Source organism: Mustela nivalis (assembly GCF_964662115.1).
Source record: "Mustela nivalis genome assembly, chromosome: 6".
Taxonomy (NCBI): domain Eukaryota; kingdom Metazoa; phylum Chordata; class Mammalia; order Carnivora; family Mustelidae; genus Mustela; species Mustela nivalis.
The window spans coordinates 89060274-89084311 of record NC_139025.1 but is presented as its reverse complement, the minus strand read 5'-3'; the positions used below and the strand labels follow the sequence as shown (position 1 = coordinate 89084311).

Genomic DNA, 24038 nt, shown 5'->3' with positions numbered 1-24038 from the left:
GTGCTTGTATTGAATCAAGCACTCGAAAGATATTCATTGGCACTTTCTTTGATTAATACAATGAAGTATAACTACCAAAGATCGCTGGGTTACCAGAACATTCTGAGCAGGTCGAGCTGAACCCCATGATACTGCTGACCTTAGAGGAAATTGCCTTTTATATAACTGAAAATTGATCCTGAGCCCATGTCGATCTACCTCTTAAATACAAGATATAGGAAGACTCTGTAGGATATTAAATCCTATCTGAAAATACTTCAATGAAAGAAGCAGTTGAGGACTATGTTCCAGAATGGGTTCCAAGTGAGATTGGTCTCCAGAGATGATATACAAAACGGTTTCGGTTGGTAAGTGAGTCTGAGAAGATCTGTGTTCTACCCCGTGTGGACTTAAAAGGCACTTTAGCCAACTAGAGGATCTGAAAATTCCCATACTAGAGTAAACCTTGCTCTACTCCTGCTTTCAATCTATCTAACTGCAAAGTCCTTTTTTTTTTTCCTTAAGTAATGTCTATTTAAATATCCTTGAAATTGTTTTTCCAAATATTGAAGGAGATATATTTACACAATCCTGTTGTTAATAATTATAACGCTAAAAAAAAATTTTACAAAAATATATTCCTGTATACATTTCCAGAAAGAGTTTACATATATGAGACCTTGCGAATCACAATAATTTAAATGCTTAAATTACTTTAGAGAGAATGTTTAAGTTTTTCTTTTTTCAAAGCTATTTAAAATTTTCTTCTTCATTCAAAGAATATCCACTTTTTCAAACAGACAGTATTACAGGCAAGTATATGGGTCTGCTATTTTGACAGTGGAATACGTGGAGAATTCATCATCGGCATTCAAAAGGAAGGCGATTATGTCACTACCCCCATTCAAAAATCTTCAATGGGTCCCTATTACCTACTAGATCAAGCACAAACCCCCAGCCAGCTGACTATTCAATGTCCTTCACAATATGGACCCAATCCTCCTTTCAAAAAATAAAATAATAACAATTATTGAAGGTCTCCTATGTTATTAGCACAATGGGGTGGGGGAGGGGAGTGGGACCTGAAGGGGAAGATGTCTAAGACATGGAAATTATCCTCAACAATCTTCCAAACAGGAAAATAAATAAGTCAAGCCACCAATGACTACCGCAGAGAAAACCTGATTGTAGGAAGAGAGACTCCAAAATGGTGCAATAGGACTTCTGAAGAAGGAATTTACTCCTAACTAGATGCATCTGCAGTTGGTAGAGGGCTTACGGCAAGTAGCTGTTCTTCCAGCTTTCTTTCCACAGCTATTACTTCCTAGATATAAATGCAGGATTTCATTTTTAGGTTCCTTGCCATGATGGCAATAGCACAGGGTCAGTCCTCAGCTTTTTAATTTATAATTATTTAATTATTTATTCCAGGAGGGAAAAAAGAAGTTCCTTTAAAAGCAACCTCTAAATAAAAAATAGGAATAATGTTTTATTAGCTACAAACCAAGCAAGAAATTACTGTCATTCTACATAAGTCATCATTTCATCTGTAGCCACCCCAAATCTGTGAGACATTATTTATTATGCCCATTTCACAGATACTAAGTGGAGGATTAGAGGCTCCCCCATGACTGGTGACAGAGGTGAGGATTTAAAGGGAAGCAGGCAATGTCAGAAGCCCTGTCTTTAACCACAATGTGGTTTAACTGCCTATAAACACTCTGCAACCCTCAAAGAATCATTATTCACCTGACATGCATCACAAATTTCTACTTCAACAACCTGATGTGTGCAAATGCAATTATTGTCCTCCTTTTGTCCCCCGGCAGATGGATGTCTGTACTTTGAAACTCATGGCAGGGAAAAAGAAGACTAGATTGTGGCACCTTCATCCCAGGAGAGAGGCTGGCATGTTATTTTGGACTCTGTCATTTTTTGTCTGTCCTACCTGTCATCTCTCCATCAGTCCTCTCCCCTGCGTCTCCTACTGCCACTGCCTTAACTCGGTCCTCATCTGTCTTCTGGAGTAGGAACCCTTAGTTTGTATTTAGTCTTGTTTCCCTCCAACGTACTCTCTTCCTTCTAGAAGAGCTTTTACAGAAACATAAATCTCCCCGCCATTCCTTTTTGCTTAAGTTACTTTAATGGGCTCCCTCACTTCCCAGAGCAAGGTTGCCCTGGGGCGTGAATTAATTATTCAGATTCCCAGGACCCCCAGTCGAGAGCCTAAATTCTGTATGGCTGAGGTCTGCCTGGGAATGTGTATTTACAGGCCCCGTAAGAGCTGCTATCACCAGGAAAGTTTGGTAAACAGCGCTCCACCGGATTAAGTATAATCTTCTTTGGGTGGTAAACAAGGATCTTCACTTTCCGCCCCTAATGGCCTCTCCAGCCACCTTTTCCCCGTGCATTCTCTCAAACGACAGCAATGTCCGGCCATAGGTCTGAACGCACCATGTTGCTTTCCACTTCCAAGACTCCGCCTGGCCTCCATCTGTTCCCTGTAAGCTCTCTACCTTGCTCACCTGAAACACCTGCTGAAGGCCATCAGAATCTCTCAAAACATCCCCACTTCTGGGAAGCCTTTCTCGGGCATTTCCAACAGAATTAATTACTCCCTCTTCTAGAACGCCTTACAACTTGTATGCCACATGCACTGTTAGTAGCACGTCCATTTACCTGTTTACATTTCTGAGTACTAATGAGCATAAAGGGAAGAGGGGCTGCATCTTACCGGCTTGGTATCTCTGGCAGCTAGGATAGGGCTTGGCACTAATTGTATGGTCAATCAATGTCAAAGGAAGAGAATATTTTGGGGGATGCCACCATTAGTCACCAACCTCGACTTTTAAAAAGCCAATGTTTCCTTGAGTCCTCACAACCACCCTGTGAGTTAGTTATTATTCCCATTTTACAGGTGAAGAAGCTAACACAGAGGGAGATCACTGCTTCGAAGCGGCAGGGCAGAGACGATCTTCCGAGCTACCTACACCGCGCACTGTCTCCGTGCCAAGGAGCCTTCCGCCACCCACGCCCCCAAACTGACTATCTGCCTTACCTAAGAGTTATTTATATACTGGACAGGGTGCCTCCGGCCTGGGAGATGGTCAGTTATTGAAAGCAAGGATCCTTGTAAATTGCACAAGGAAATTTTATTCCCAGAGTGTCTTGCTCAACGAAGAGCTTCATACAATGAATTTAAGCAGCACGTATTTAGGAAAGGACTTGGGAGTGAGCGCTTCCTGCCTCCAGACAGGTGCGTGGACCTACAGAGTAGCCACAGTGCCCAACACTTCATCATAAAAGGACACCAGCGAGGTAGATTGGACAGGTTTTTAATCTCTGACTTAGCAACTTTTCTTCATCACTCACATTTAGTACATAGAAATTTTGGAGGTTTTATTTTAGCGGATGGCATTTATTACAAATGTGAGTTGGAAGAAAAAAATATGAAATTTTACACTCTTAGTCTACTTTTGTAAATCTTCAGTCTTAAAAAAAAAATGAATGTTTGGTTCTGAGGCAAGAGTAACATCTCTAACAGGCAGTGAGGGTGGGGAACCAGTGTTTTTGCCTCGGCAAATATTCTGACTAGAGGGTAATCAGCTACATCTTGTATAAATTACCAGTCTAAAATCATTAGAACCCAGTAAAATATACTTAGCTTTAAAATGTTCCTGAAAATTATTTAGACCTTTTGGAATGATTTGGAATACATTTCAGGAGAGGGTATGGTGTCAGCCATCGTAATTATTATCATGTAGTATTGTTGTGCTTGTGAAGTACAGAAATTCCAACAGAGGGGTTCTAATTGATTAGATAATGGAGAAGTTGCTTTGTGTTTACAAAATACACTTCATTCTTAACTGACTGTACAGTCATCTGATATTAATATATCACACCTTAGGTATCCTACTCCTAAATTGTGACATTCTCCCATCCTCAGAAAATAAATTCTAAAGCCTAGTTATTTTCTCGATAAACTGAGAAGAAAAAAAGCTCTCCTGGTAAACAAAACCAAGAAACAAAATACTATCTCACTACACATTACAACTAACCTGTGAAATCAAGGAACTAAAAATACATTCCACCCTAACAAACAAATAAGCAAACAAACAAAACTCTGCAGCCTCTCTCTCTGTTTAAAGATAAAATGCACAAATAAAAAATAAGACCCATGAATGTAAACATTAGATTCCTGGAACCTGAAGTGAGTATTGCGTGATGTATAGAAATGTCCATTCACTGGGTCGTACACCTGAAACTAATGTAACATTGTGCGTCAACTACACTTCAACAAAAAAATAAAATCAAAGACTGCCTGATTCAGTCCTATTTTACAGATGAACAAAAGTCCAAAAACAGTTAAGAGATTCATCCAAGACCACAGAGCTAGTTAATGTCAGCATTAGGCAGGGGAACAGGAGGTCAAGGAGCTAATAATCACTGTTTCCAGCCAACGTTATACTCTTGACACATGAAATCTTAGTATAATCTCCGGGACAATGCTGAGGCCAAATGGTTTTCCCCCCACTTTGCAGATGGAGAAACTGAATCTAGCAGATATTGTAAAACCGGGATGTGAGCCCACGTCTCTCTGCCTCTGAACTCTGCCCTTTCCAGTATAACCCTGAACTTAGAGCCCAGGCCTCTTGACTCACAGTCTAAGATTCTAGACAGAACTCAAACAGACGAGAAAGCGCTCCCTACCAGGTTTTTCTTGCATCCTCCAAAATAATTACACTTGCTCAAAAGCAAATTATGAAAAAAAAAAATGGGGCGACATATGTAGAAAAATCAACAAAAGCATGTGGGGTCTAAAATTCAAGAATTACTTCCAGACTTTTTACCTGTCTACGAAACCAGTGACTCCCCCCAAGGTCAACCTCATCCTAAACAAGGAGTCCAAGCAAATGGACCCTGAGTTAATCATGGGAAACCATCCACCGCATTAAGCAATCTCCCTTATTAGGTTTGCCATTACTTTAAGACTTATCTATACACTTTCTTTCGTAAAGACAAATAACATAATGAAAGGAAAGGCCATCTCCAAATTCTGACTGTATGTGTGTAATTTAAGAGAACATTAAGAGCAAATAAGACCAATCCTATTTTAAGTGTTATCGTAAAATACTACTTAGAATAAGAATCTAAAGTTTACGAATGTATGGATAATGAAAAGATTTCTAAGTTTGAGTTGTGGATCCAGTGACTTACCTAAGGCAGTGTTATATATGACAGAATGTCAGTAAAAGAAAACAACTTTTACTATCTCTCAAGGATATAACAGAGTTTGATCAAATGTATCAATATATTCAAAATAGCTTATTTATGTGCAGGTACACATCACAGAGTCAATAAGAACAAGGTTTTGATTAATGTGTCCATCTTTAAAAAAAATCTGTGGATTTGTTTATTGATTCAGAAGTGGACCTACTATTTTTTTTTTTAAGATTTTATTTATTTATTTGACACAGAGAGAGAAAGATCACCAGTAGTCAGAGAGGCAGGGAGAAGCAGGTCCCCCGCTGAGCAGAGAGCCTGATGTGGGGCTTGGTCCCAGGACCCTGCGATCATGACCTGAGCAGAAGGCAGAGGCTTTAACCCACTGAGCCACTCAAGTGCCCCCAATGTGGACCTAATATTGCTAGATGGTTGAGTAACTGATAATCCCTACAAAGGAAAAGCAGAGAAAGAGAACCAGGAACCAAGTAATTGTAACATGAATGGAAATTATGAAAGATGCCATGATCGAATTAGAAAGTGCTCGTGGGGTGCAGAGAACAGGACACTGGCCCACACCTGGGCAAATCAGGCAGTCTTCAGAAAGAAGTAGATATTAGCATTGGATTTCCATCAGTAAGAATTCCCTAGGCAGAAGAGAGGCAGGAACATCCTTTCTCTATGTTTCCCTCCATTATTTCCCTTTTCAAGATCTAGCTTTTCAACCAGCTGACAGACCTTACTGCTGGATATAGAAGCAATACTAAAATGGCTTCCTTTCATTTTAATGAAGATTTTGGTGAAGTCTCAGAGTTGTTTTCCTGCCGGTCATTGGAAAGGGAGTTCAAAACTACTGAGGGATAAATTTGGTAGATGAAAAGGGTTTCTATTATTGTCTTCTGTGACATCAGAATATTTCTAAAGGCCAAAATAAAAACAAATGTCAACAGAGGAAGAAGAATTCTCCCACCAATCACGCCTCCCCCCTCCTCCGCCACCACCCCCCACCCCCACCTCTCCCACAAAACAAGATGCATTTCAAGAAACTCTCTGAGGGCAGAAATATATGAAAGAAAGAGGAAGGGGGGAAAAGAACATGGCATCATTATAGACTATTCTTCTGAAGCAAAGTAAAGACAATGAGGGGAAAAATAGAACACGTGTATTACAATGTATAGCACCAAACGGCTGTGTTTGATGCTCTGGAGGGCTTCAACAAGTACTGTTCAGCCAAAAATCAATTGAAAAATCAGCATGATAACAGAGCATGAGTTGCCCTATAATAGCCTTAAGACCCCCAAGGCTATACAAGTCCCTTTCATCTGCCACACTGCACTGACTCAAGGGGAACCTCACTTCCCCTCCCTGAGTACTTTGCCTAGCTGCATTTCTAACCTACTGTTTTACCCTCCCTGGGAAAGGAGAGCGGACAGGACCAATGATGATTTACAGCGGGTTTTAAGATTTTTTTTTCCCTTTCTGCCTTATTCTTTATCTTTTCTTGATATTTGCACTCAAATTCAGCCGATGGTATTAGTCACAGGACTCTTTCCACAATATTAAATGGTCAGGCATAATCTCAATAACCTCATAATAATACTGTTTTTTAAATGCCTTAACTAACAGACATTAAGCTGCCCCTTAATAAAAAATCAGAGTTCAGGCTTATGCAAATGTGGCATGTAAGCAATTCACAGCATTGTTATAAATATACATATACAGTTCATTCCAAGATTTCATCTCAATATTTCTTCAATCACTTCCTCACAATGTCTGGTTTGTTCAATTTATATTTCTACTTGGCATTTGGTGCAAACCCCCAAAGATAAGATACATCTGTCCCTTAGTCACAAATCTTGGCATTTTTACCTTAACTCAATCGTGAAATGATTGGTTGAATATTACCTTGCTTATTAACAGGATTTCCTCATAATAAAACACGTTATTTCCAAACTTTTGAATGTGACATGAGATGTACCAACTCAGTAGTGACATACCACGGCTTAAGAAGGACATATAAACACCCTGATCCGTGTGAGGGAAGGAAAAGCTAATTGGAAGTCAGCTTCCCTGTGATTATCAGCTTGTTTATGGGGAGGGAGGACTCCTCTGAATGGCACTGTAAATTCATCCCTGATTATGGCATTAAAACCAGAGTTCATTCCCACCAGCTCCCCGCAAACCCCCTACCCAATCCATTTTGTTTAGTTACAAAGGGTTGTGCACTGTTTTCAGAGAATGACAGTTTTTCCTGCTTTGATTTTCTCCAGTTTCAAGAAAAATTAATCAGTTGCACAAGCCAGTTGTCAGATTTCACTTCCCTCATGGCAGAAAGCGCACATATTCATTGTCTGCTATAAGAATAAATTTTAGTAATTTTTCCCCATGTCAATATGAATATTAGACTGACCCAATTAATATGAAATTCTTCTTTGCTGCTGGAACAGACAGTGCTGCAGAAAGAGCCATTTGCACAACCTGTTCATGATTATGGGCCATAAGGACACAAAGATGGCACACACATTTGTGGACCATCTGAATTCTTATATGGAGCAGGGAGGGGGAGGGGGAGCAGCATGACGTTAGCGTGACTGTCGTGGGTCATGTTTTTTAATCCGTAGTATTGGACATGTAACACAGCAACAAGAGCTGATCATTTTGTTTAATCACCTTCTGGATCTTTGCCAGATGGTCTCTATTGAGAGCGCTGCAAACAGAGAGAGATGAACTGCGTCTAACACGCCACCAGAGCTTTCCCGTAAATGTCTGAGAACTGATTCCAACAAGAATTTAGTCTCAGAGCAGAAAGGGATACATTTAAAAACTATGTGCATTAACTATACTTTTCCCCATAGAATCCTCACTTGGCATGAATAATTTACCCACTCTTATGCTAATGGGATCATGAAAGTATCCCTGTGTCTTTAGTGCAGCTATTCTCAGCTTTCAGTAATTACCCCACCCAGTGAAAATAACATGGCTTCTGCATTGAACGGCAGACTAGTACCTGACAATTAGAAAGATCATGGCTGACAGTGGAAGGGTCCAGAACTGGACAGAGAAACCCTTGTGGCCCTCCGAGGAGTGTAGCCATAGAGTAACGCTGGCCGTGGGGCAGCCATGCAGGGGGGAAAGGGTGAGAAGAAACATTTTCCATTGTCGAGCTCTGTGTTTTCTGAGTTATTACCAAGATGTTACTTGAATAAAAATACGTTCCCCTTTACATCACCAAGTGTGAAAGACGTTCATGACAAGTTCTGAAGAAAAAAAAAAATCCAAGAAGAAGAACCAGAAGAGTTATCTTTATCGCACATCTGCATTAAGAATCTATTTTATCAGAATTGTTGAAAATCTAAATAGTGGAAAATCCTCTGCGTTTTGCTTTTTGGAGGGAAAAAGGATTACTAAAAAAAAAAAAAAAGAAGAAGAAGAAGAAGAAGAAGAAGAAGAAGAAAGAAAGGAAAGGAAAGAAAAGAAAAGAAAGAAAAAGTAAAAGAAAAAAGAAAATAAAAAAAAAAGAGAGCGAGAGAAAGAAAAACTCATTTTCGACCTCTGTCCACAAAACTCCATGTTAGGTAGTTCACTGTGTAAAAATTATCAGGCTAAAACATCTGGGAAAGAAAGCTATGAAACAGCAGGGAACGTGGCTGGTTTATTGTTTATCTTTTGTTTATGAGGCAGTATTCAAGTTTAATTACTACTCTAAATTAAACTCTAACTGGCATCAGGAGACATCCCTTTACATGACTAAGTTAAAAAAAAATCTAGAAATCCCAACTCTGGGTTTTTCAAGTAAGTTGATACATATAGGAAGAAATTACTCAAAATTAACAGCAATTATAGAAAGCTTTTAAGCATTTATGGGCGCTATTACATGCTCCTAGAGCGTTTATTTATTAGAAGAGTTTAATTTTATTTCTAATGGTTACTATTCTAAAAAGTCCTGAAAAAATCAACAGAAATTATTTGGATGTTTGCTGATGGCTGAAGGATGGTATTCTTTTGACTTTATTGGGGCAGGGGGAGCGGCAGGGGAAAAAAATGCAACATAAATATTCTATATACAACAAGTTCTTCTGTGGGAATGTTCAATTATCAATTACATTCTCAGAGAATTTTTTTTATATATATATACAATTAGGAAGACAGTAAGGAAAAGAAATGTCATTTACTTATCCTAAAAGTGAGTGACCAGTTTTGGATGAACTTAGCTCTAGGAAAAATAAAAGTTAAAAGCAACTAGCAAAAGATTATGCCAGATGGCATCTGTCATATTGTATTTAGGGTTATTTTAAAGAAATTGCCGCCACTATGAAAACATTCCATTGACGGGGTTTTCCTAGACTGAATAAGAAATCCCTGTAGAACATATTCAGGATCCACTGTGGGTAGGCTGGAGGTTTTTCTCCCTCCTTTAAATGTATAATTGGAATATTCTGGTGGAGGAGAAATCTATTTTATCCCGATAGCATGCATTATAAAGTCAAAAGTGTAATACTATTTTAGATGCTTGTTTACCTATAAACACATTCAATATAAAGGGGTATTTTTAGATTTCCACCACCATGACTGGTAAAGAACTGCATAATCCATAAATAAATATCCAGCTCTAAAATAATAGTCTTGTTGCCTGGATCATAGTTGGAGACATCAATGGAAGGGGTTTGGTAGGTGGCAGAGTTGAGGGGAATTATGCTGGCTGTTGCAGCCCTGTGTCCTGCAAGATTAGAGACATATACATGCTAGTATGCTAATGGATTTAGGTTAAACTGGGTCTGGCAACAGTATGGTTAACGTGCGTGTGGTGTGCAGTGTGAGCTCAGCAGTTACTGGGCCAACTGTCTCGGTATTTCTGGGAATCCTGCCTATTCACAGTGCAGGGATTGTTCAATTGCTGCAAAATGTACAAAATGAATTTTACAAAAATGAATTGTAAGGAAGGCCCCATTACAACGATTTTGCAGCAAAGATGTCAACATCAATTTTTCTTTCATGCATAGCTAATGATTAAAACAGCATATTCCATTTGCCTAAGACAATTTATTTCATATTGGCACATCAAAATATTGAAATACAAAGTTATCTTTACTCTACCCTTTTTATTCATTGCTGCTGAACCCATACCATTGTTCAAACCAGGAAAAATAAAACAAACTTGGCACAAAATACTTAAAACAAAGGCTCATCAATATTCTCCAATTTGTCAACATCTCAATTACAGCACTGGAAAAAATGTAAATTTCATGTGCTCTAAACACTGAGGGGTCTATTCTCTTGCCAATTCACATGCGTAACTCCCATCAGCGTTAATGGGAGTTACACAAACCCATCAATAATAATAATACTTTGTACATATATTGTGCCTTTCATCTGAGGCTCTAAAAAGTGCTCTATGAACAAGGGGGCTGCTTCCTAGTCTTTACTCTGGCAAAATACACAATGAAATACAAAGCAGCTTTTGACTCAGCAGGTACAGAATTAGGGACCCCAAGCCTTATTATCAAGCCCCATTTTACTGATAGGAAGCCAGACACAAAGAGGGCCAGTTACTGCCCCAGAGTCCCCAGTCTGCACCCTAATTCTGTCCCTGAAAAACCAGATTTCTTTCTTCATTCTAATGTAACTAACAAGACAAACTCCCTCCCTTTGGCTGCTTTTAGCAAAAGAAATCAGAGTGAATGAAAATCTGGTTCATATTTATATAGTTTACTGCTAGGCATGTGCTGTTTGAAAGACAGAGTAAAGTCAGGTTTTACATTTTACCAAGTTTGTTTCTTACAATATTTCTAAAATTTGATTTTTTTTTTCCTCTATTTGGTTTGTTGCACAAACGCTAGAGAGAAAAAGATGACCTTTCACCTGTGTAACTGTAGCTCTTTCACTATCAAGTCATAAAATGAAGTATTTTTAGGTTCCAAAGTAAAGACGTGTATGAATCATTTTAGTAAAGATAGTCACAAAAAATATAAAGCAACATAAATGCATGTATTGTTTTATAGCATATGGCTATTAAAGTTTAATTTAAAATGTGTATGAAAACATTGTATTTAGTACAATTCATCCCTATTTTTTCTGTTTATCATAATTTGTTTTGAAACTGAGTCGTTTTACAGTTTTCCATATGCCTGTTGTGCTAATAAATTCTGAATACGCAAGAAAACTCTTTTCTAAACTACGAACTTGGTTTTCAGTGAAACATTATGATATATTTAATACGAGGAACATAAATTTCGCTCCTAGGTTTCCCATTATACAGCAACCCTAAGATTTAACCTAGGATAAGCATATGTGATTTCAGTCAATATCTCTGTTGACTTTGCCCTGCAGCAGATAATTAATCTTTCCCACAGAAAGCTACTCTGGACAATTCAGTGAGCCACATTTCAGAATACCTTAAATACATGTTTAAAAGACAAACATAGGCCTGAGTATGACAAAATACCTCCGAGCCTAGCCTTCCAAATTTAGTCTGTGGTAATAAACAGAATACCCTTAGACATGTGTTTGGGGACCACTGATATGATAAGCCAGGTAGGAAATTCTCCACACCAAACATTCCCTATTTTGTAGGAATCATAACTTGTTTTTGCCCCTCACACTTTAACACAATAAAATGACCGACTTCCTAGTACTCGCACACATAAGCTACCATGTCCATTCTTTAATCCCACGGAGATAGGATAAAAGGAACAAAATCCTGCAGGGATCAAATCCTTCAACATGGGATAAGTGGGTGCAGTTACCCACAACATAGAGGCTTGTGGGACTCTCTTTTACCCAGTGTATCCGTCTCAGAACTTTCCTCTTTTTCTGACCACCATCACCAAGAAAACAAAACTACCTGAAATGATAAAACTCCGTGGCTTGCCTGTTGCGGGCCAACGATTTCCAGCTCCAGACCCCAGGGTCTTCTCGCTCCCCCTCCCCTTCTCGCTGGTCCTTTCCTGCTATCTCCCTTGCCATAACTCAACCAACCCAACAGAACCAGTCAGTTTTAAATTTCAGTTGGGACCTTCGTGACCTGTTAATGAATCTACAGAGAGGAGAAAAACTCACAGTGTTGAGTTATGCCTGGTGTTGCGAGCTGACTTGGAGTCAGAAATGCTTGAAGCGTTAACGTAATTGCAAGAATGTGAAAAATGAAGCGCTGGGCTCCTGAGCAAAGTGAAAGGTCAAAGTGAGCCTCACACACAACAAGTCTTTGGAAGATAGCCTCATTAGACCATTAAGCCTGCTTCTCTTTTCCTCCCTCTTTTGTCCAATGTTGAGGGTGTTTTGTTTTTATTAATAGATACCTTTCACCCTTTGTGTTATAGCAGTTAGATGTAGTAAGGAAGGTGGGCTCATCCAAAGCTTTCCAGATTTAAGAACCCCGAGAAATCCATCGCCATGATGGGGAACCACAATTAAGCCATGGCTGTGCAGATCCACAGATTGGGGTACACGCCATCCCCAAAATGCCTTCCACTTTGGTTTTCTTAGGTACAGCCTAACTGGTCTCATAAAGACAGTAGATAAACCTCAATACGTCCAATTCAAAAGTTCTTCCACAATTTACCACCCAACAGTTTTCACTTCTGTATCAGTTGCAAATAATCCAGATTCTAGTTTGGACTTACTCACCGTTAATGGCATCATAGAAGAGAAGTTTCTTTCTATACTCTTCTAGGATACTAGTAATCCAAAACCCGTGGCCAGAAACTCGGAGTCAAGGCACTCACCCTACATCAACCACCCTCTTTTGAATGGCATAGATGGCTAGAGCTCAAGCTGTCAAACTGTCCTCCACATGGAAGACTGTCTAATGCTTTAATATTGTAGCCATAAACACAGTCATAATAGAGATGAAATAGACCTAGGAGATCAGACACCATCTAACGTAAAATATTAAAAAGTAAAATCTATACACTTTCCTGGCCCACATTCAGTAATATATCTTCCTTTAAATTATGATTTAACTATAGAAGAGTCATCCCTACTAATGTGTAATTGCTCTCTGCGCAATAGGTGAGTTTTAAATGGTAAAATTTATTCTAAATTACCCTAGGCTTCCTTGTCATCTGCAGTTGATGTCCCCCTTGCCCTCAGATTATTCTAATTTTTAGGGCTTGTGACAAAAGTCACCAAGTCAGCCGAAAAGAAATGGGGACAAATAATCCAGGAACTTCAAAATCCATCTTCCCAAGATAAAATCCCATATAAAATCCACACAGTACTTCTAGAGCTCGTAAGAAAACACTTGGGTATTTTATGTGCTTATAGAGGCATCCTTGCTTGATGACAGAGAACTCCGACAGTTGATACTACAACCAGAATATCCTGTTTACAGAATCATTCAAACTAGTGCATGATGGCGGCAAAGTAAGCCTGTCACTCCATTTACTCACACGCAGAAGTAAAGTGTAGATAACCAAATTTGTAAAAGAATTGGCAGAACTAATCAATTGTTATTGTAATGTCTACTTAAAGATTAGACGTCTCACTTCAACTTTTTTTTTTTTTTAAGTAATGTTAAGTTCAGAGGAAATACATCAAATACATCGTAGCTCTCTAACCTGCCACTCTCCTGTTGACAGGGAGGTAGATGTACTGAGATCATAAAATACTGGAGTTATTTTAGTTGTGTCTACTTTGTACAAGGAAAATGCTTGACCCTTTACCTTGTTCACTGCTGTTGTCTCCACTCTGCGAAGCATGGCCCCCACTGGAGGGCCCCGGGGTGCCTGCTGAGTGGGTAGAGGTTGCATCATCGTGATCTCGCCAAGAAGCAGGATTCTGATGTCAGGGTGCCAAGATATTTTTCCACAGTTACCATTTCAGCCGTAAGTGAGGAGCCAAGATGAAAGGTGCAGAGGGAGACAAAAAATGTATACATATGAGTATTTGTGGAAGGAGGCATCTTTAGATTCCATACTATGGAATGTTGTCTTGTCAGCAATAGGTACAAAAAGTAAGAACTTTAAGAATCTTGATGAGGTGATGATTAGTTACATTACTGTGTACATGTGTTTAAACTCATTGAAACAGATGCTTCAAAGGGGAGCATTTCATTACACACAAATTATACCTCAATAAAGTTAATCCTTAAAGTTAGGAAAATACAAATCTAGAAGTCATTTCTACTCTTGGTGTCCTAACGGGGGCACACTCTTCCAAGAATGAGGCCAATAGTCTTGGAGGCTAATTACAGAACATCTCCAAAACTCAACTGACTCCCTTAAAAAAACAAAAAGCAAAACCCCACAGATTCAAGAAAGTACGGGGCAACCCCTTGGATCTTTCAGATGCATTGAACTAAACCAACCTGAATGATCTCTGAAAATTACCAACTGATTATACCCCCAACAGATATAGTGACATTAAACAACAAAATGAAACAACTATGAACCGTCAGCCAGCTGGACGTAAACTTCCACGTGAGCTCCATGGAAGCTTTAAATTCACAGGGCAGTGCTTCTTTCCTGGAAGTATGACTTGTTCCAGAGGGTATGCGAGGCAAACGGAGAAATTATAGCTCATGCTACTTTGCTGAGTGTATTCTTCTCCTGTTCCTCCTCCCCTTTCCTGATCATTCCCAATCCCCTGCTGTTGCTTAAAGGAAAACAGGAATTCTAATGTACAGGAAGGACTTTATCAGCACCACATGAAGGCAGGCAAGAGATGGAATTTCCTCTGGCAGAAACGGAGAGTAGGAACAGCACACGAAGCAGGCCAGCCTTAAGGCCAGAGGCGTACACTTGTCACTTGCATGTGATGACTTCAACTAAGGCCCGAAGATCTGCTGGCAAGCAAATTCTTATTGGGGGGGCGGGGAGATTCTTTGGGGGCAGAATAAAACAACATCAATCTCTCAAAGTCCGTGATTTTTTCTCACAAGAATTGGTAAATAAGGATTCAGACATTCCTATGGGCAGCATGCAAACATCTTGACCATCTGAAAGCAATCTTGCCATGTTGTCATTGTATATAGTATATCCAGAAAAAAAAATCAGTCTATCATTTTCTTCTACATCAACTTTAACGTATATATAGAATATAAAATTTTATCAAAATAGAATCAAGAAACCATGATGAGACAAAATAAGGGACTATTCTTAATTGGAACAACAACAACAACATCAACAAACTTTTTTTTTTTTTCCCCTCTGCAGGCCCACTACAAACTGACTACAAATTAATTGTTAGCATTTTTGAGAGATGACGAAATGACCCAAAGCTCTATAGATCAGGAATAACTGTATCAAATCATGCTACTGGCACAGCTATCAGGCTAGCAACAGATTTCCAAGTGAACACCTGAAGCACAAATCTTGGGAGTCTAAACACAGCACAGGTTTAGATCTCTAGAGGTTATGTTTTAGAAAGGAGATTAGGGAACAGAGTCGAATAAAATGAAAATCAAGGTTCTGTGCTGCCTATATTAAGACAAAGTCATGCCTGTGATTTCTCTTTTTATCAAAGTTAGAAACCACTCCAAGAGTTTCAAGCTAAAGGCAAACAGAATACAGGGGCTCTTCAAGCTTTGCAGTCTCCTCGGGTCAGCTGTTTGCCGGATGGTAATCAGATAAAGAGCTAGAAGAATTATGTGGAAAAGAAAGAAAGAAAGAAAGAAAGAAAGAAAGAAAGAAAGAAAGAAAGAAACAATAGCATGGCATGAGTTTAGTCCTACAACAACACTGGCTAGAGCCTTCTTTTAGAAAATGAAATAACTGAACCACATTCACCTAGTTAAACTTCTCCGTGTATACAGCGAGTGATGTTAATTTTATGCACTGCAGACTTTTTATTAAGCAGGCTGCTATAAAAGCTCCTTACCCCTCATGAAAATTACAATAATTAACCACTAACATCTCAACTATGTTTTAAGGTAAATGTCATCCAACAACTATTATATCATCATTCAAATGAAGCAAGTCTTTCTGTTTGGGCCCTAGAGTGACTTGGAGCGACTGCTCAAAAGGACTTCCCCTACTGAAAATACTGGTTGGTCCCCCTCAGTCAAACCTGTGCTGAATTTTTAAGAGACAGACCTCATTCATTTACAATTCAGTGTAGTTCTTCCAGTGGTTTTCTGGAGGGGGTGTTTTCTCAAGTAAAGGGGTGGGAAATAAGCCACATAAGCCAATTTTACTTTAAAAGCAGCTGATTGCTCTAAGTGAGTTGGATCTTCGGTTTTCAGCCCAGTCCTTCAACTTGTTCATGTTCACTATTTAACATGCCATGCCCCTGTCTCCTCTCTTTTCTCCTCCACATCTTCAAGAATACTAGCCCCAACAAGTGTCATGAGATGTTTATTTCTGTAGAGTGTCTCAAGTATTATAACCTTGTTGGAGAGACTGACACAGACTAAGGAGAAACCACGGCATTCCTCTGACTCGAAAGTAGGAAAGTAGGAAAAACAGATGGATCTCTCTGGGCCTTCAGGGCTCTGAGGTTATCCCAAAGTTACCCCAAAGTTCCTATCCAGCTACACCATGGTGACTTGATCACATACAAAGACAAACGTTGATAATCTGGTCAATAAGGAATTGCTACCTTTGTGGCCATAAAAAATTGCAACCTCCACAGATAGATAAAATATAATCCTTTACTCATGACACTGTTTTTGTTTTTTTTTTCCTGAGACCGAAATATTTGTTTGTATCACAACCTCTTTCTTTCTTTTTTTTTCTCCCCCTCCCTAGATAGTTTCCAAGTTTACATCCTTCAAGAACAACTGCCTGGCTTTCTGCCAAATCATATGCAGAAGTTTAGAGAATCTTGAAACCAAAGTGGCATATGAAAGCATGTACAACACATGATGTAAGTAGAAAATAAAGAGAATGCTCTCTGAGTGCACGTGCGTGTTCGAGCACACAGATAGACCCATTGCACTGTACGTGTCCTGTGCTTCAACCCAAGTATCCTGAAGACACCCGAGGGCAAGGAAGGAACATGTTTCTATTCCCAGTGGCTTTAATAATTGGGAGTCAAATAGGGTACTCTTCTTGCTCTTACGTAATTGCGTTAAAGAGCAGTGTTAGCAGGAGAAAAGCAGTGAATACTGAGTGGAACACAATAGAAGGAGATGGAAAATAGATACAAGAAGCTAGGTCTCCAGGGGCAGTATTTTCTATTTGCTGGGCTACAGACTCACAGCTGATAATGCAAGTTGTAATTAATATAAAAGCATGAGACAAGATGGGGAGAGCTTGTTGTAGCGAGGCCACAGGAGATCATTCTGTTACTCTCCTCTATTTCTCATTTACACAGAGCTTTCCCTAGAAAACACAATTCTGCCTGTGTTTTCTCCCATGGAAAAAAAAAAAAAAGATTTAGCACCATCATTGAATTATGCTAAATCTGGGAAAGAGCACAGATAGGAACGGAGTCACTGGGCATAGGAAGCAAAACATTTGCAGGCCTCTTTTGTTGAGGTTGCAGATATGGTGACAATTGTAACATTTTACACCCCTATGGCACTTCTGTGGGGACCTGCTCACAGGAAAATACTTAGTAAGTCCTGGTGAATTGGTGGTATTGCCCTGTTTAAGTGACTCCACAAAGCTCATGGTTCTCCCATTGCAAAAAGACAATGGAGTAAAATGTAGAAGTGTTTCTAAATAAATGCAAAACTGAGAAGGGAAGTGAAATGTATTAGGATTCAAGGAGGAAAGCAAAAGCCATACTACACACCAGTGCTATCTAAAATGATCCGAGACTCATCTTAGACCCCAAGTGAAAATGGATGTAGGATAGGAGAGAGAGCATTAGGTTCGAATTAAGACACGAGGGTGCCACCCCTAACAGATCATGTGTCCTTGAGCAAGGGATGCACTTCATTTCCTTGGGACTTGCTTCCTCCATCTCTTTAAAATTAAAAACTTAGGCAAGATAATCCCTAAGGACACTTCTACTTCTTATTTCTATAATTAAAAAAAGAAAAACTTTAAAATAAGTATTTGATTTTCTAGAAACTACACAACTAACACGTAATATATAACACAAAGCCAAAATTTTTATATGAACTTAAACAATACAGTAGACTAATTCAGACCCTGTGCTTGCAGGTAGAAAGCTACAGTAAACATATATAAAGATATTTCAACCAGCAAAGGAAGCATATAAGACTAATTTGACTCAATATGCTTAAACAACAAAGGTAAGGTATGCTTGCATCACTACACATAGTTAGTGTGTAACATATTTCCTATGACCATATGATGTTTTAGTTCCCAATTAACACTGTGCAGAAAATATTTTTTTTAAATAAGGTGAGGACACCTATCATGAGGTATTTAAGCCTACAAAAGTTAAAAATGTTAATAGTATGGTTTGAAAAAAATGTTGGAATTTCAACTTCATTATTCTAAAGTTGACATAAGAACTCAGGAGAACCATGCATGCTTTCAGAACATGGACTCACTCTTTAAAAATGTAAATAGAGCTGGGGTCTTTCCCTCATCTCCCCGCTTCTACCCTCTGTTTTGCTTTGGGAATTAATACGTGAGTAACTCTCAAAGAAGTGGCAAGTACTCTTTGCAAATTCTAAAAATGAATTCCAAGATTTAAAAAAAAAAAAAAAGGATTCCTCTACTTAACTTTTAGAAAAAATAGAAATTTCTTGTTTTGTTGGTATACCATCATATTAGAAAATGTCTCCTATAACTCTGAATTGTGTTAGGATATTCATCAAACATTCAGTCTGAAAAAAAAAATGGGAAATCCATTTTTAAAGTATCAAAATTCTAATCTGATAGTGAATGTCAGTGGTGGTCAAGTGTGTGTTTGACTTCATCTCACGACAGTTACACTGAAAACATACTTCAGCCGCACACCCAAAGTGATTTAAATAATATAATTATTTTGAGTGGAAAATTGACAGCAGAGCTATCAACGTCCAGAAGCTACACAACAATAACGACAGAAAACCCATGACCCCCACCATGCTGAATTGGTGGAAGAACTCAGAGGCAGAACTTTCCTGGAATGGAGACACTGGATAAGACACCACAAGGTCTAGAACTTAAGAAATTATCTGATAAAATAAATCATGTGTATTATTAATATTATTATCAAATCCCATTATTTCCCCCTTGATATCCTATAGGCCAATCACTTAAACCTATCCCTCTCCTCGCTGCCTAATCCCTGCTGACTTTCCAGGTACTAATAGATTTTACCTCTAGACACTTGCCTGTATTCTGTCAGGGATAAGGTTCTTAACCCATTTTTAGAAGCTGTATACAGGTAAATAAACTTGACATTTCAGAGATGGAAAAGAAAACAGCAGTGTATCTTTAGCTAAATTACAGCTTTCAACATAGAAATTAGAATATTTTTTTCTTTTATTAATCATATTTTCAGAGCCAGTCAAGTTAAGTTACCTGTCATTAACTATTAAGAGATAAAGTTGTATTTTCTTCCTTATACTTAATTCATCCAAAAAATTAATAAATGAGTTTCTTATGAACATTAATTAGAAATAATAATATAACTGTATGCACTTCAGACAAATAGAGCTTGGCTCAGAGAATGCCTTTCAAACAGATATATTTCATTTATCTAACATTGATCTAAAGATATGTGGTATCTTCACATGTAAAGATATATTTTATTTTTTTTTCTGTACTAGACCTGAAATTATGTAAAGTAGCAAGTGTGGATATCACCTATCATTTAGAAATACTACAGACTAGGAAAAGCATGAATATTCCACAATAGTTTTCAAGTTGAAAGTTTTTTTTAAAGAATTGGTTTCTTGACATGTTTATTTTAAACATAATAAATTTGAATGTCTGAGAAACTTAACATGAATTGCAGCTGGAAAATAGAGCTCTATTTCCTTTCACCATCTTATTTTCTTCTTTCCAATATTCCAAAGAATATTGTAATAGTTGTTTCCTACCTACAACAATTACTCTCATGTTTAATAAGAATATAAAAGAAACTGTATTATAATATAAAAATGTAAGCATTCATTATGAATTTACTAAAAACAACAAAATAGGGGCCAGTGTTGCACATTTTATTTTCTATTTAATTGCAAACTTCCTTTTATCCTCATACCCATCAGGTAAATGTCGATAATAAATGAACTAGTTTAGTATCTTGAATGAATGTAACGTAGGAAAGGTAAGGATACCCTGGTTGTCTTTTAACAATGTTACATCAGATTATTTACATAAAATTACAGAATGTGAAATCAGCGTGACAACAGCCTGATTTACTGTGTAATAGTATATAAAACTCATTCTTAAAAGCCTGCCAAAAATACTTGCTTTCAAGATATTTGTAGCCATTACTTTCATTCAGTTTTATTTTCAAATTTTTCAATAAGAAAATAGAAGTCTATTTTGGCACCTAATATTTTGCTCCTGACACTTTTCTCCCTGCTTTCCACCATGCAAAATTACACTTATTCTTTCTTTTCTCTCTTTCACTCTCTCTCCCCTTGCCCAAGCCTTCCTTAAACACACACACACACACACACACACACACACACACACACATACACAGTGCAGCTTGATACCACTTAATAAGTATAGAGGTGTATGTGTTTTGGGGGTGTCAAACAGCTGTCACAAACTGTCACCTCCACAAGAGAAACCTTGGCACACAACAAATTAAACTACACTTCTTTTTTAGCTGTCATTATTCATAGCCAATAAGTTGAAATGCTCTCGGCATTTCATGTGCAAATAAAACCATGAGGAAGCGCAGTAGATCAGAATAGTGGGCCAACAGATAAAACAGAGAAAACAACACGCTGTCTCAGGCCTTCTGAAGTGGCTCATCATCACCCCTGCACCAGCGTGCACCAAATGAGATCCAGCCTGGGGCAATGTATTAAATATGCATATCAAAGCAAACGAAAAAATAAACCTGGAGATTCAAATTGGACACATTTACATGCTGAAAATGTCCCACTCATACCACTTCACAGGTAGTAGTAGTTGTGGGGTATTTTCTCCTTTTTTGGTGGGTGGGGGGGCGGTGTGGGAATGGAGGGTGGACTTGCAGAAGAGGCAGACACACGAGAGAATTCGCTTTGTAGGGGGATGCTTGGAAAGGAATATAACCAATGCACCTATGATATAGAAATAGCAAAAATGGTGAAAACTCTGCAAGGTTTTCTCTCTCCTCCTGCATAAAATTCAAGTCTGAAGCAAATCTCGCCATTTCCCACTCGGTGTGCTGGTGGAACAAATTATTGCTTCCTTTCAAAACAAATAGCAGGGGGCTAAAGTAAAAATGTTATAGTTCAGAACTCTGGGAAATAAAAGGCTTTAAATTATGATGCCCAATGAGGTGGCAAGCCCTCATGGGTTCAAAATAAATCAGTTGTCATCTTTACTTGATTGGGGGCCTGAAAGAGGAGCAACAAATGTTACAGTTGACTCTTTTATCCAAAGATGATGATTGTTCAATTATTAAAGTGCTATCCTCTTAGGTACCACTTCCTTTTTGAGTATAATTTAAATATTACAATAGTTTCATAAATGGGCACTATCGGCCAATACTCTAGACAGCCTAGTTTATCTTATCTCTTCCCTGCAAACACCGGCATGTTCTAGTTCCATACATCCACTTGAAAAACAGTTTCCAAGAAACTATTCTAGAAAACCAAGTAATCGAGACCCTTGGAAATGTCATGAGAAACGTTTTTGGCTGCAGATAACTGTGAACTTCTCATCCTACACACCGTGGAACTAGATTCCTTCTCATCCCCCCCCAACATTGCAGGTTGCATTGGAATTGGGAAACAGGAAGCAGTGAAAATAAACAAATAAATTACGACAACAACAACAATCTCTAAGGGACTGTCATGCCTTGTGGACCACCACCACGTATCATATAGCCACATATCAGCAAGTAAACTTTCCATAGCTGCTTTCTGCATCCTTATGATTTTAGTGAACACACTCAAATACAAAAGAGCCCCTCAAAGTTCACCCCATCATGAAGGAAAAAGCCAAGAGTAAAGATAGCAGTAGGAGCTTTCAATGCTATAGTATTTATTCTGTCTCAGAACTAGACAACCAGGAGCACTGATGTTTGCTTTCTTTCTTTTTTTTTTTTAAACTTTTGTTCTCAGGCTAGCTTTCCATACAGGACAAAGGCTCATAATTAAAATGTATGACTGGATATTTTCAAAACTTTTTTTTTTTTTTTTTTGAGGGTGGAGGAAGATAACCTCACAGAAGGTTTATTCTCAAGACATCTCAACCCATTCCTCTTAACACTTAGGAATGGCGGGGGGAGGTGGTACAGGTTGCCTTCCAGCCTCAAAGCCTGTTTAACTCCACGAAATGTTAAGTTAATCTTTCAGCCAACAAGTTATTAGACTATAGCCTATATCACTTAAGTTGTAAGCTCAACTGAATATAATCTATGTCCCCCACCCCCGGCTTGGGTTCCTATAAATAAACTGCTGTTCACGCCCACTCTTTAACCTTGCCACTCCTGCCTTTCCTACCAGCTGCAATCTTTCTTCCCTTTGCTTCTTTTTCAAATTTTCAGTCTTACTACATATGCTTTTTTTTCTTCCTTTTCTTTCTTTTTTTTTTTTTTTAAACATCAGACTCCCTAAATCGGTTCCAAAATAGGATTAAAAACAGAGAATAGAAAGAAATCTCCCATCCTGGCCTGAAATACACAGTCACTCCTTACTATACTGTGACTCCATTCAACAACTGTTTTAAGTGTTAAAATTCAACCACGAACCTATGGTTACTCAATCGCGATTACCTTCAGCTTTCTGTAATACATTGTTAATAATTGTTTCATCAAAGTTACTGTCTTTTATTATGAAGATGCTTCAGGCACTTGGCAATAAGTCCATATACTGACAATAAGTTTCTATAGAGCAAGAGCTCGGAGAATTGTAATGTGTTCACTCCTTCTGTTATTTCTAATGCAATGTAAGATTGCCAATAATTCTCCGGACTGTCATCTCTGTGAGAGACTGGGAAATCGGCCCTCCTCCCTGGTTCCTCTTGTCCTTCAGTTCTCTCTCTCCCCCACCCTGTCCTGCTAGCTGACTTGCCTCTCTGTCCTGGCTGCACTGATTACACAGAGTTGAGGAAGCAGAAAAGGCAGCAGTCACCATATCAAACAGACAATTTGCTAACACTCCAGCCACCAAATCCAGGAAACTTTACACATTAAGAGCACAAATCACTCTATCAACTCCCTGGTTTCTTTGGTTCTCCACATAAATAAGGAAAGGGGCCAGGAAAGGGCAAATGAAGATGAAGGCTATGGCAGAGGTAGTGAGAAAGGGAGAAAAGAGTCCCAAAGAGACCAGGTCATTTAAAAGAAAACTAAGTTTAAGCTTAGCTAAATGTTACAACAAGTTTTTTTTATTTTTTTTTTTAAATGCTTTACCCAGTGGTCTCAAAAGAATGCGAAAGGGCTCTCAGACTTACATGGTCAGCGAGATTTGTAGAGGATCCTGAAAGTTCTTCGTGATCTGACTTGGAGCTGCCGTCTCTTTCATCAATGACAAGGTCGATGGGCATTTTCCCCTTCAAACAGCTAATGTACCGATGGCAGAAGTTATCACACAGTTCGTGGACCTAAAAGGAGGGTCATGGTGGAGGGTTCAGCTCATATTGTTGTTGTTATTGTTTTGTTTCATTTTTAAAGGGGAAAAAATCAGGTTGTAAGGTTACATTTGGAAAGAGCAACAGTGCAATGTCTTCCAAACTAACTCTAATTAATGGGTGTAATACTTGAAGGCAAGGAAACAATAGAGCAATTGTTGCAGCAGATATTATTCTCCAGAGACTTCCCTGAGCAACAAGTTACAATAAAGAGGTAAGAAACAGGACTGGAAATAACTGGGCTCAGAC

The 24038-nt window shown here is 38.5% G+C and overlaps 1 protein-coding gene across 7 annotated transcripts in view; it reads right to left on the bottom strand.

Moving 5' to 3' along the window:
- Positions 1-24038, bottom strand: part of MEIS2 (Meis homeobox 2) — a 207818-nt gene that overhangs the window by 177176 nt on the left and 6604 nt on the right. For all 7 annotated transcript variants that reach the window (XM_082735620.1, XM_082735617.1, XM_082735619.1 and 4 more), the window contains 2 exons: positions 23613-23762; positions 13863-13977 (listed from right to left, as the gene is read on the bottom strand). In XM_082735620.1, the coding sequence (XP_082591746.1) occupies positions 13863-13977; positions 23613-23762 (265 nt within the window). The remainder of the gene's footprint in view (positions 1-13862; positions 13978-23612; positions 23763-24038) is intronic.